A 12,760-nucleotide genomic window follows, 5' to 3' on the forward strand; every position below is an offset into this window, starting at 1 on the left:
CACAACCAAAGTTATGGAACTACATAATCATAATCAGCTTTTGACAAAATCCTGCAGCTTGTTTTGTCACAATACAAAATTAAAGAAATTATCAAAAAGTTTCTAAATATGCAAGAATTTCTGCAACAAAATGAATTTTTTCATTGCTCCAACAGACTCAATGTTATAAATTCACAAAAACCAGACTTATCCAATCAAATAAGTGCTTTACCTCGATGTTTGATGAGTCTCAAGTAAGAACCTGACAGCGTCAAAATCTTCGGATACCAGATTTGTACTACCTTCAGAGAAGACAATCACAATAGTGTAACTATTAGCAAGAAAATTGTAATAATTAACAAAGGCAATGGTGGATTAACAGTTGTAGTGCTTAGTTAATAGTGGAAATGGTTAGTTAATAGTGGTAATAGTTAACAATCATAATGGTTAGTTAATAGTGGTAATCATTCTGCAGTTCTAGAGTAGTTATTATTAATCATTATTATTAATTACAGTCACCAGTTGACAATTTATCTATGAGTATAATTTACATATTTTGTTATTTATCTAAAACAATTGTGGAAATGTGGGTGTGGGCAAAACAGTTGGTAAAAAGACCTTGTGAAGAACACTTGTTGATGTGAAATTAAAAAAGTTTATTCAACATGTGCAGAGATACTGGAATATCTGGAAACATAAAATGCAACAATATGAGATACACCAGACATTCATTCTGATGTAAGATGTCTTACCTTGAGAAAACATTTCTTGCAAATCTGCTAGAGTAAGTTGACTCCTAAACACAGGGACATAATAATTTAAGTATGTGAAAAATAATATCATTACTGGATTAACTTAACACATCACCTCCTTATATACCATATCTGTTATTCATGGAAAATTTCAGCACGTGATGTATTTATTTTTTTAGTAATACTAGTAACTTGATTTCCATATCACAAGATAATGTTAATTTTGAAAGTCACATACAAAGTATATTTCCTCTCTTAAAATTTTATGTGCATTGCATACATTGATAGGACTTATATCAAACATGGTAGGTCCCTTTGAATGCCATATTCTTTTCTCGCCAAATTTTGTATGTAACATTTTATGCATTCATTATTTGATTTTACTGTAAAACTATGAGGTCTATTGTAATTTGACATTTTATGAGTGAAAAATGAATTTATTTACAGTAATTGCACAAGTTTTGATGATGGTAGATTTGGGAATGACCAAGAAACAGCAACTAAAAGTCAATGGTTAGTGAAATTTAGCCAAATGTACAGTACAGTTCTCGCGGAAGCTTTGGCTTCACTTCAGCTTCACCTTCGCTTCAGCATCGCATCATTATGGCATTGTTATGCTTCAGCATCGCTTCAATGTCGCGACCTTAAAAAGTTAGGCGATTATCGCTTCGCTTCATTGTGGCCTCATTATGGCGACAATGTGGCATCAGCATCGCTTCATCAAACAAAGAAGTACTGTACTCATTTCCCCCAAACCTCTTGACCGCTTCCGCTTTTGACCGGTCAATTTCCGTTTTATTTTCGACCGTGCAACAATTCGGACTACTAAAAATTTTCTGGTTTTCATAGATCACGATTACTAGTTTAGTAACCGTGCATAGATATTGAACAACCGTCAAAAGTTCAAATAATTTTTGTTTTAACTATCTATAATTATATGCATGCAATCTGACCCTTTGACCTAGATTTGGCTGGGATTGAATATTTTATTTTAGACAATATTCCGACGTGACGCACTGCTACAAAATGTATTCAACTGAAGTACAACATGGTTGTCTGGGTTTCTTTTGCTGACTGTGTTGAGTTTACGATTTGTATAATTATTGTTGTTTCCCCCCAAGCAGAAGACAAGCCGAAGGACCATGAAGCTAAATAGAATTCCCACGCATGGACGTGGACTGAGTGAAAGAAAATATTTCTAAGGCTAAAATAAAAATGACCTACTATTACACCTCTTTGTGTATTTGTCAATTTTGTATATATTTGGTATGACCGTATGATCGTAAATACCTAGAAAAATCTCGTCTTTCATTAATAATTTCATTTGTTTGAAATGTCTACCGACCGTAATTTGTTTCTCCAAACGGTCCCGACGTCCGTCATTCAACACAATCACCATTTATTTATCGCAATTCATGGGGATCATGTCCCGTAATTTGCGGGCTGTACAACCAAATAATTAAACAAGTACTATTTATTGTATTTTTGTTTTATCTCGCGAAACTACAACAGAGCGTAGAGTTGTCACGGTTAAATAGTCGCCTTGAAATCGATGGAACTTCAACTACTAGTATCCATTTCTCAACTTGAAATAAAAAAATCGAAGAGCATCGGGGGATATATTATTAACCAGTCTTACGAATCGCTAGCATTATTTTATTCGAATTTATAAAATTCACGAGTTTTCGACATTTGTTGGCAACTTCCGCGCTAAAATGGTTGAAAATGTGGGTGTGGTTTTCTCGCAAAGTCCTGTTGATAATACGGACTAATATGGTTCTGTGACCCAGGTCGTGCTCCGATCAGGTGACTCTCAGCCAATCAATGATGTTGTAACAAAACATATTTAACGCAAATTGAAGGGTCGTCGTACCATCCAATCTACATCATCGATTCACAATTTTTTTTTGTGCTGTGACAGGCTTCGCAATTATTCACTGAAAAACATCGGTATATTTTGACAAACGGATGGGATTTTACCTCAGTTCAAAAAAAAGAAAAAAACCAGATACAAATCAGTTTTGCAAGTTGGGAAATAAGGTAAACCAGACTGGGGGCAATGATTTTCAGTATCGAAGGACTTCCGTGTGAATCATGATTTTCAAATTGTTCATCGGCTGGTGACCAAATATTTACGGCCACACTAAATGGACACGTTTTTTTTCTGAAGCCCAATAAATTATTTCTGCATGTCAAGTGCTATTCGATTTTTTACAGGGCATGTGGCTCGTTTTCATTCGAAAATATGTTTGTGAGAATACTTTTAAAGTACGTATAGATCGAACTCAGATCACTGATCGTGACTTAATTTTGAGAATTGGTTGTCAAATTTTACCAGACCGACGCCACCACAACCATCCAATCATATGTTGGAAATGTACGCACTTGTTTTGGAACTTTGTATCAAGATGACTGGCGACGAATTTACCACGATTTTCCTTCCAGTCAATATGAAACTCGTCACCTTGCCGATTGTAATGTACTTCGCAAAGTTTTTGGTGCCCAATACTCGCAACACTAAAATAATTAACAAGATATCTTTTTAAAATGTCATTTTACTCTTGATCATATTATTTTATTGGCCTTGAATTTCAAATCGATTCAATTACATATCAAACTTTTGTACATGTTTTTGTCTACTGCCCTTCTGCGTGCAAATAATGAGGTCATACTCATGCCACAATAAGTTGAAGCTGATGCCATGTTGATGCCATGAGACTGCGAAGCTGAGGCCACGATGATGCCACAAAATAGCGAGGCGAACACAGCTTCAATTTTCAATGACGCAAAGCCGATGCCACAATGATGCGATGCTGAGGCGACAATGAAGCCATGCGTAGGCGACAATGATGCCACAAAAGCCAAAGCTTCCGCGAGAACTGTACTGTACAATGTGTAACCTGATCATTTATATATAAAAAAACAACCCAAATATATATACGGGTATAAAACTTACCCTGATCCATCATCAGCTAATCCCAATGGGTTGTCATCCTCAAGGAATGTTGGTGATGATGTTCTGTGTACGGCTGCCAATCTGCCATCTACAGTTGTACTCTCATCTACCCATATCGCAGAGCCTTGCAAAGGTCCTATAGAGCCAACAGTAGTGATAGATATAAGATTACCCTGGGTAACAGCAGTGATACATTACAGATTACCCTGGGTAATTTTAAATTTGATTACCCACATATGCCGACTGTTATGCAAATTTGAGACATACCAAATGATGTAAACAAGTTAGGTCTTATATTAGGCCACTACTACATTATACAGTGAATTTCATGAAGGCATAAATGTTGGAATTTATCAAATATCACATAGAATGACCATTATGTTTCATTCAAAGTTGAAGAATGTGCTTTCATTGCCTATAAAGGCCATTTGGTAATGTCCATTACAGTCTTTGCAGGTTTCCTTTAATCATTGGCTGCTTTACTGTCATGTACTTATTAATGTGTTGTGATTGGTCAAATTATTTTCAAACATTATTTGAAATTTATACAACATGTTTTATATCAAAGAAAATTCATGCCTTCATGAAATTCACTGTATGTTATCAGTGTTTCTGCAACACAATGACGTCCCATACACTATGTGAGGCAGAATTAGGCAGAGGGTTCCCAGAACCCGTCTATTCACATAGTTCATACCCACCATAGACTCCGATCAGTCAAAAAGACTATTTTGAACTGTAGGCATTAATCAGCGTTTCTGCCAATGACGGAGAGATAGAATCTAGGTCAGAGGAAGCCCCATGACCCCAAGATTCTCTTCCCTTATGTACAAACCATGTGGCCGAGGCCATATGGCAGCGCCATAGACGGCTGTACAATCGCTCTGGTTCCTTTCTCTCTGCATCAAGGACTTAGACCAACGCTACGGAAAGAGTGGGGTGGTTGGGGGGGGGGGAGTCTATGATGGGTATAAACTATGTGAATAGGTGGGTTCGCCTAAATTCATTACGTTCAATTACCCACCATAGACTCCGGTCAGTCAAAATGACTATTTTGAACTGTAGGCAGAATCAGACGCCGATAGGTGACGGGTTTTCCGAGCAAACAGAAAAGTGATGAAAAGTCTTTTCCCAGTCCTGGATGAAACACTCTACAATAATCACTCAACACCCTAGTTAAGACCCAAAAAAGGTTGGTGTCTTACCTTGCCTGTGCTGTCCCCGGAGCAAGAAGCCAAAATGCTGCTATGGTGACAGGGTTTGGTGTGCCCGAGAAAGCTAGACCCCAGCCCATAGGCCGCGGGACCTGGGAGCTTCCAGGGGAGTGCTGACGGTAGAGAAATCTGTCCGCATAAAATGCAGAGACTGACTTATTGCATATGTGCAGGGAACCTAGCGGTCATTCGGGCTGGGTCAGCAAACCAAGACTGACCCGCTACGACAGGACCCAACATAGAGAGACCCTCTTCAATGGATTTTATGGTAGTTGATAAAGACGTTCTGCATTCTCCATGTGTACTCAAGGGGAGGCGCCTGACGCTAGCACTAGCGAGTTAGCAATCGCACAGACCTCATGCGCTCGTACTTGGTGTCTCTGCAAACTCTATGTTGAGGAAGTTATTATAAGTATTATAGACCTCTAATACAGTCGCAGTAAGCCACCTGGTTATGGAAGTTGGGAAAGCCGGCCTATCCTGCCTGCCTGGGCCATAACAAAAAGATATGTGCCTGGCACCCCGTCCAAAATCCTTAGTATGGTTTGTTGGCAACTCCATGCTCGATCCGGGCAGAGAAGCAATTCCTCCTGACCCTCCGGGCAGACAAAATTTGACAGCCGGGGGATGACGATCAGGTGAGGATCGTGTCCTGGGATTTGGTTCTAGGCGAGAAACCCAATTCGTGTCTTCAGCTCAACTTGATTGTCCATAACGGCGGTACATCATCCGAGAAGGACAATGCCCCCAGCTCTGGCCGACGCCTACCTGAGGCGAGGGGCAGTAGGACTATTTTCCACGTCAAAAATTTGAGTGGTGCTGATCGGAGAGGCTCAAAGGGCCGTCTGCTAAGAGCGGACAACAGTCGGCAAGTCGGCTCCCTTGTACGGGGGTCTCAGCGTCTGGAAAGCAGTAAATAGTCTCCTAATAACAGGATAATTGGCTAGTCTTGTTCCCGTACGTTTTGAATGGTGAGGGACAAGGCCGAGATGTAGCCAATGATTGCTGCGTAGGACAAACCCACTTCGTCAAACAGGTGGATGAAGGAGCCTGCTACCTGGCCAATAGAGGGATGGTATGGATCAATCTCCCTTCTGCTACACCAATCAGCTCGCAGCCTAGAAATGTAGGCCGCGTTGGTGGAATTCCTGTTCGCCCTGGCCAGGAAGTTGGCAGCCCACTCAGACGAGGCTTTCGTATGTGCGGGTCTACTGAGAGCCTTTATGCGTGTAAGTGATACCTGCTGGGCTCGTTGGTAGTGCGCCGTCTGGTTGGGACGGCATGTCCAGTAAGTCCGGAAGCACTGCTGGTGTTTCGACTAGCATTTCTGACAGAAGTGGAAACTAGACCTTGCTTGGCCAATTGGGTGCGACCAATGATAATATGCAGGTGTGCACCTGGCGAATTTTCACCGATGTCCGGTGAACTAGCAGGAAGGGAGGAAAGGCATACACAACTAAGTGTGTCCGCGGGGTTAGCAAAGTGACCCAGAACCAGGCCCCTGGAGTCAGCAGGAGTGTTACGTACATCAGGAGCATGGTGTTCCAGGGTGCAGCAAACCGGTCTAAACTTGCACTGTCCCACAGCCAAAACAGCCTAGAAGCTACCCACTGGGGTATCAGTCACTCTGTGTTCTGGAGATGGAGCCGCCCTGAAAGGGCATCGCCAGACTGTTCCTCACCCCTGGAAGGTGGTGTGCGGTTAGCTCCACATTGTATTAAAGGCACCAAAGGAGGATTTGCTCCACTAGGACTGACAACGATTGGGAATGTGTCCCCCCTCCTTCTTGAAGGAGACCACCACTGCGTTGCCTGTGTTGAGCAGGACCCTGTGGTCTTGAACTACGGGTAGAAAGCGTGGTAGTGCTAAGTACACTGCTCTCAGTTCGAGCCGGTTGATATGGTAGTCCCGAAACTAATGCGGGAGCCATATCCTTGGGCTTGTTCGTCCAATAGATGCGCTCCCCAACCCTGGGGGAGGTATCTGTTACCAGAGTCATACCTGTGGCGAGCAGGTCCAAGGGGGCCCCCCTGTCCAAGGTTGGCCAGTGATGACCACCAGGGCAGGGCTTCCTTCACTTGGCCCGAGATCGAAACCCGCCTATCTAGTTCCTATAGAAGAGCTAGCGTTATACCGGGCGGCTGCGTAGTGTGGTCTGGGAACGACCCTTCGAACAGAGGTCATCATTCCAATGATCCGCATTAGTTCTCGGAGGAACACTGAGGGAACGCTGACTAGGCATTCGGCTAGGCTGCTTAGCGCTAAGCAACACGCTTGAAATAGCTAAGCCAAGCTTACCTCTGTGTCAAAACTCCATGCCCAGGGACACCAACAGCGCGTTGGGTTGAGGTAGGACTTGTCGATTTACTAACGAGCCCAACTGGTGAAGTAAATCTTGTGTTAGCCTGATGCGTTTGGCTATTAACCCCTTGCCCGGGTTGTTAGTAACCAGTAGTTTGGGTACAGATTGAGGTGTACCGACATCTGGTGAAGCAGCAGCACTACCTGTTTCATCACTCTGTTGAACACGTAGGGTGCCGTGCCTAACCCGAAAAGGGGGGGCACCCGAAATTCGAATACTTGGCCAGCTGGACGATTCAAAGGAGATGGCAACTCGCTGGGTGCATCGGTATGTGCAGGTAGGCCCTGCGTAAGTCTAGTGGGGCTAGCCAGTCGAAACGGTGGATGGAGAGAAGAACCCTGAATGGTGTCTCCATGTGGAACCGATCGAGGAGCACCTACTGATTCAGTCTGCCTAGGTCCAGAACTGGACACCCGCCACTTGTAGATTTGGTACTACAAACACATTTGGGTAGAAGCCTGGTGTGTATGGCGCCTTTTCTCAGCAAACTGCTACTTCCTGTCTGATTGCTTCCGCCTTGCGGTAGTCCCCTGGCAGTGCCCAACAGGGGAGACACAGACGGGGGAAATGGAGATTTCAGCGGTATCCCGTAACAGGATGTCATCACCTGGAATCGGGATCGGTCACCCGCTGTCTCCAAACCAGACTACACCGGCGCAATCTGTGTACGACAGGGATATGTAGCCATGGGTTCGGCAGGTGCGATGGGGGGTGCTCTCTTCTCCCATGAGGTGAGTTCCCCAAGGCCTGAAGTAGTCACTAAGTTGTGAGCTGGCCACTTTCCGAACACATGCCTGTCCCCCCGGTTGCAGGGGTGAGCATCAAACACGCTTCCCCCGCTGCCGGGGTAGACGTCCGCCCAGGTAAGGCGAGGAGCCACCACCTGGCTCTTTCCTCCCTGGGGGCGCACCACTACTCTTCCCTCCCATGGAAGGATATGAGCACTTGACTCTAGCTGACTCTGGCTAGCAGACGACGCCCTAGGATGTTGTGTTTTCTGTGCTTGGGGGGCCTTCCGCTTGCCCTTGGCAGGGCCAACTGGCTAGCGGATTCGGTCTGTATCTGACACGAGCGAACTGCGTCTCCTTTCATATTAAATATGTGAGAGGCAGCGTGTTTGACTGTGCCTCTCATGACAGGGTTGGTTCCCTCTGTGGACGCCCTTGGGTTGGGAGTGAGTCAAAACCCACAGCGGGGGCCGGACACAAAGGTAAATTTGTTACCGTTATACCATTACTGCATGACGAACCTTTGCTGGCTGAAAGTAGGGGGGTCAACGTGTGCCCTGCCCTGAAAGCCCTGCTCCGAGATCGGAGGCTTGTCTGCCAGCACCTCGTTGGCATTCAGTGCCCAAGGCTCCACAGGAGGCCCGGTGCAATTAGCCTGAGCCTCGGCCTCACCCAAATTAGTGGGAGAGCCGTAGCTGGGAACGGAGGTTCCGCGGAAGAGACGTGTTTGAATGCAAACATGCTTTTGTGTTTCTTCCTGCTTGCCCACCGGGGGGGTCGCAGTAGAGACAGCTCGCTCCGACTGCGTCTGATCTACTCAGCCTGCCAGGGACGCAATTTGCCCGACAGTCCATCGATCAAAGCCCTCAACTCTGAGGCAAACCCAGCGCTGTGTGAAGAAGGATCCACAAAGGGACCCGCAACAGGCCCCATAGGAGGAAAAAACCTCCAGGGACATAGCCTCGCTGTAGCCGGTAAAATCAGGTAAACCACCGCCTGAAAACACAGCCTGTGAGGATGTCCTACGATCAGCGGGGGGAGACCAAAAAAATATGGGTACCTCCACTGTCGTGTCTGCTACTCGATGTCCCGGTACGTGAAGCACCGGTAGCCGAGTGTTAGGACTTTCCACTCATGCCAAACGCGCAACTCACTTTAACCGGCTAGAATGTTGAATGCTGCGGCTGCGGCAATAACCCATGCTAGAAACCCGGACAGGAAAAACCAAAAGAGCCAGGCAGAGCTGCTCAGAATTATTTCCGACGAGACGAAGATAAAAAAGAGTGAATAGCCAGCTGTAATGGCGCCGCCATATGGCATCAGTCACAGGGTTCGTGACGTAAGAGAAAAGAATCTTGGGATCATGGGGCTTCCCCTGACCTAGATTCTATCTCTCCGTCATTGGCAGAATCGCTGATTAATGCCTACAGTTCAAAATAGTCATTTTGACTGACCATAGTCTATGGTGAGTAATTGAACATAGTGAATTATTATTATTTTTAAATAACAGCAATTAATAGTTTATAGCCACCCATGGGACTTTGGTCAGGTTCTGTACAGCTTCACTAATTTATTCATGAATATTCATTAGGCATTGAATCAATGTATTAAAACAGATCTCGCACAACTGTACACAGTATCCAAACACTTTATTACAAATAAAAAATTTTGATTTTTTATTCAATTTTAAATTTTATTATGTAAATTAAAATCATTTCACAAAAGTTGATCATTGCACAATAATGAGTAGTAGCTAAAAGAGTTCATGTTCAGCAGCAGTTTCAGTATCATTTCCTACTAAAGGAATCACTCGGCTTGCTTTGCTTAGCTATTCTGAATTTGTATGTTTTTTTTAATATTTATTATGTATCGTACACTTAGTAACTGTTCTAACAAATCGGAATGTCTCTGGGCTATAGCAAATTCTGTCAAAGAGAAGGAAGAGGGACAGTTAGTAGTGCTTTATTGATTCCTACAACGTATACAAAAAGGACACTTATCTATTGTAGTGATGGATCTCCTTCCATTTACGTCACAACTTGAAAGTTTCCTCCCCAATCACAATACCCTTAACATTTTGTTTATTTTTTTCAAAAATTGTTCTGACCTACCTCACTTGCGAAATGATTGATCCCTCAAAACATTACTTTGCATAATCGAAATCTGTGCGATTTCCATGTTATTGTACTGTTGCAACAATAGAAACATGTGAAATATGCCTGGCGACTTTGGCCGGCGAATTGAGGTCAATTTAACATCATTGTTAAAAGCATCTATTGTTACATGTACCGAGGCAATAGCGACGAAACAAAAAAAAATTGAACGAATTTAGTTGGACAACGAGACGATACTGCACACACATTCCCTCACAGTGATCGATACACAGTAACGGAAATGACTCTACTTTTTGACCCGAGTTATCATAACCCCAGAAAACTTTAATGATAATGTTTTTGGCATTCCCAGACCATCGGTACGGTGTGCTGGCCGTGATAAACCGAAATAAAACATAATTGCCGAAGCCATCGAATGAAAGGTGTGAAAACGTGCTTATTAGTTGTCTGAGGTTTAAGGCAGTACTCTGCAAGACGTCCGAGAACTATGTCCGTTATATGCAGTTCAACTGATCACTGCAGCTCCTGAAACCTGGTCGTTGGCCGCGTTAGACAGGTGGCCGCTATATACGGGGTAAATATGTGCTTGCATCTTATAGAGCAAATACAGTTCTGTCTGTGAATGCCTGTGCTATGACATGTTTGTAGAAGTCAAAATCATCGCTTTATAACAAATACTGCATCCATAATTTCTATAACTTGGGATCATTTTCAGAAAGGACTCAAATCGAGCAAATGTTACATTATGCCATACAGTTATACCGGTAATCAGACCAAAATAATGCAATATTTCCCGCCAGTGAACAGAAAGTGGGTGAGAAGCAACTTACCAGTAGATACAAAGTAGCCAGTAAATGTTACGGTACATGTGCCAACACCTCCCGATTTAGTCGTCAATATCACGTCTCCTTTGCCTTTCACTGGTCCTGTTCTACAGATAACCTTGCTTGGGGATATCCAATCAGATGATAACAGACAGTTGACACCACATATACTAACACCTAGGAGAAAGAATGAGAACAAATTTAAATAGAAAAACAAGATTGCAAATAATTTCATGAAGTGTTGAATCAGTTTTATTTTCCCTACTATCAATTTTCGCAATGCAATTATTACATATCTCATGTGGTACATAATATTATCAATATTATTATCATCACTATAATTTTTACTATTATCATTATTGTAATCACTATTACTACCAGGGTATTATCATTATTGTAATCACTATCATTATTACTATTATCATTGTAAGCACTATCATCATTATCATTATCATTATTGTAATCACTATCATTAAAATACTATTATCATTGTAATCACTATCATTATTACCATTATCATTAGTGTAAACACTATCATTATAATACTTTTATCATGGTAATCACTATCATTATTAACAGAAGGAGCCACAATGCATCTCAAAAGGCCATTTAAGTCTCTTAAGGCATATTTCATTTTGTTTCAACCCAAGTTAATCCTGATATGGACATTGTCTAGCTCATCTTTGATGTCGATGATAGTTTGCGATTGCTTACACAAGTAACCAGTTAGCGGGATATGATATAACCTCACTGATTTTTTAACGTGATCCTATAATATATGTTTAGACACTTTCTCTGCAATAATATTTTTTAGGAGACCTTAGCATTTTTTGTTGTAGACTCTCAAAACCTTGTTCTTGTCACAGTTGCTAATAATAAAAACGTGTGAAATCTGTGAAGTATCAAGTTTGCAGGGCGATTTTTCTGCAGTTTTTAAAGTTATTGTTTTAAATATTTTGGCGTAATTTTTCATACATTTCAATCTTTCCTGACGCCTAAAATAGTCTATTTAAGTTTTTATTCAAGAGCGTGTTTATTGTGACTAGCGTGAATGGGTATGCTTCGTTTTGATAGTGAGCTGGTATCACTGTAAACAATAAAATTATTCTTCTAATGCTCAGTTCATCTTTTGAAAACAACTATTTTTTTATTTGAAATCATGCTATTTTCCTATCAAAATCCAAGCCAAAAGATCGTACTACAACATCAGCAAATCTTTTTTGCATTGCGTTCAATAACATTAACATATTTAAATGAGCTATGGTGATTTGAACATGTTGGCAATCATCCAGCATTTTGGTTAATTAGCGATTTGACCTAACAGGTCAACTCATGCAAGAGAAACAACCCTCCTGCATCGAGCGTTTATATGTGATTGGAATCATTTGCTTACAATGAAACTAAGTTGAATTTTATTTGAATTTCATAACAATTCAACGAATATTTTTTGTGTGTTATTATAATCACTACGGGGTAATATTCAACAATTGTGAAACGCAGTGTGACCGGGTTGCGCAACTGTGATCTGTTGCTACTACGCAATGCAGTTAGTTGGTTTTTGTTTTAATTTGAAACTTCGTTTAAAATATACTTTCGTTACCAATAAAATGAAAACAAATGTATTTGAAAAATTACACTGGGCGACATTGTAATGAAATTTCAGGGGGGCTACTTTTTATTTTTAATTCAGCAAGAATTATTAATTGTTATTTCTGCAATCGTTTCTTTCGTCTTGGGTGGCCCAACTTATGACGTTAAAAATCTGTGTATACTTGGATACTTCAATGAAAATGGAAGTCCCCAAAAAATATTTGATTATCATTTTTTGAAA

General features: G+C 41.9%; 1 protein-coding gene across 3 annotated transcripts in view; it reads right to left on the bottom strand.

Moving 5' to 3' along the window:
* Nucleotides 1-12,760, bottom strand: part of LOC102800942 (exocyst complex component 2-like) — a 52,927-nt gene that overhangs the window by 34,558 nt on the left and 5,609 nt on the right. For all 3 annotated transcript variants that reach the window (XM_085500038.1, XM_085500036.1, XM_085500035.1), the window contains exons 3-6: nucleotides 10,936-11,106; nucleotides 3,688-3,823; nucleotides 732-775; nucleotides 212-281 (exon numbers count right to left, since the gene is read on the bottom strand). In XM_085500038.1, coding sequence (XP_085356164.1) covers nucleotides 212-281; nucleotides 732-775; nucleotides 3,688-3,823; nucleotides 10,936-11,106 — 421 coding nt within the window. The remainder of the gene's footprint in view (nucleotides 1-211; nucleotides 282-731; nucleotides 776-3,687; nucleotides 3,824-10,935; nucleotides 11,107-12,760) is intronic.

The sequence above is a fragment of the Saccoglossus kowalevskii genome, chromosome 6, assembly GCF_978046115.1.
Source record: "Saccoglossus kowalevskii chromosome 6, keSacKowa6.1, whole genome shotgun sequence".
Lineage (NCBI taxonomy): Eukaryota > Metazoa > Hemichordata > Enteropneusta > Harrimaniidae > Saccoglossus > Saccoglossus kowalevskii.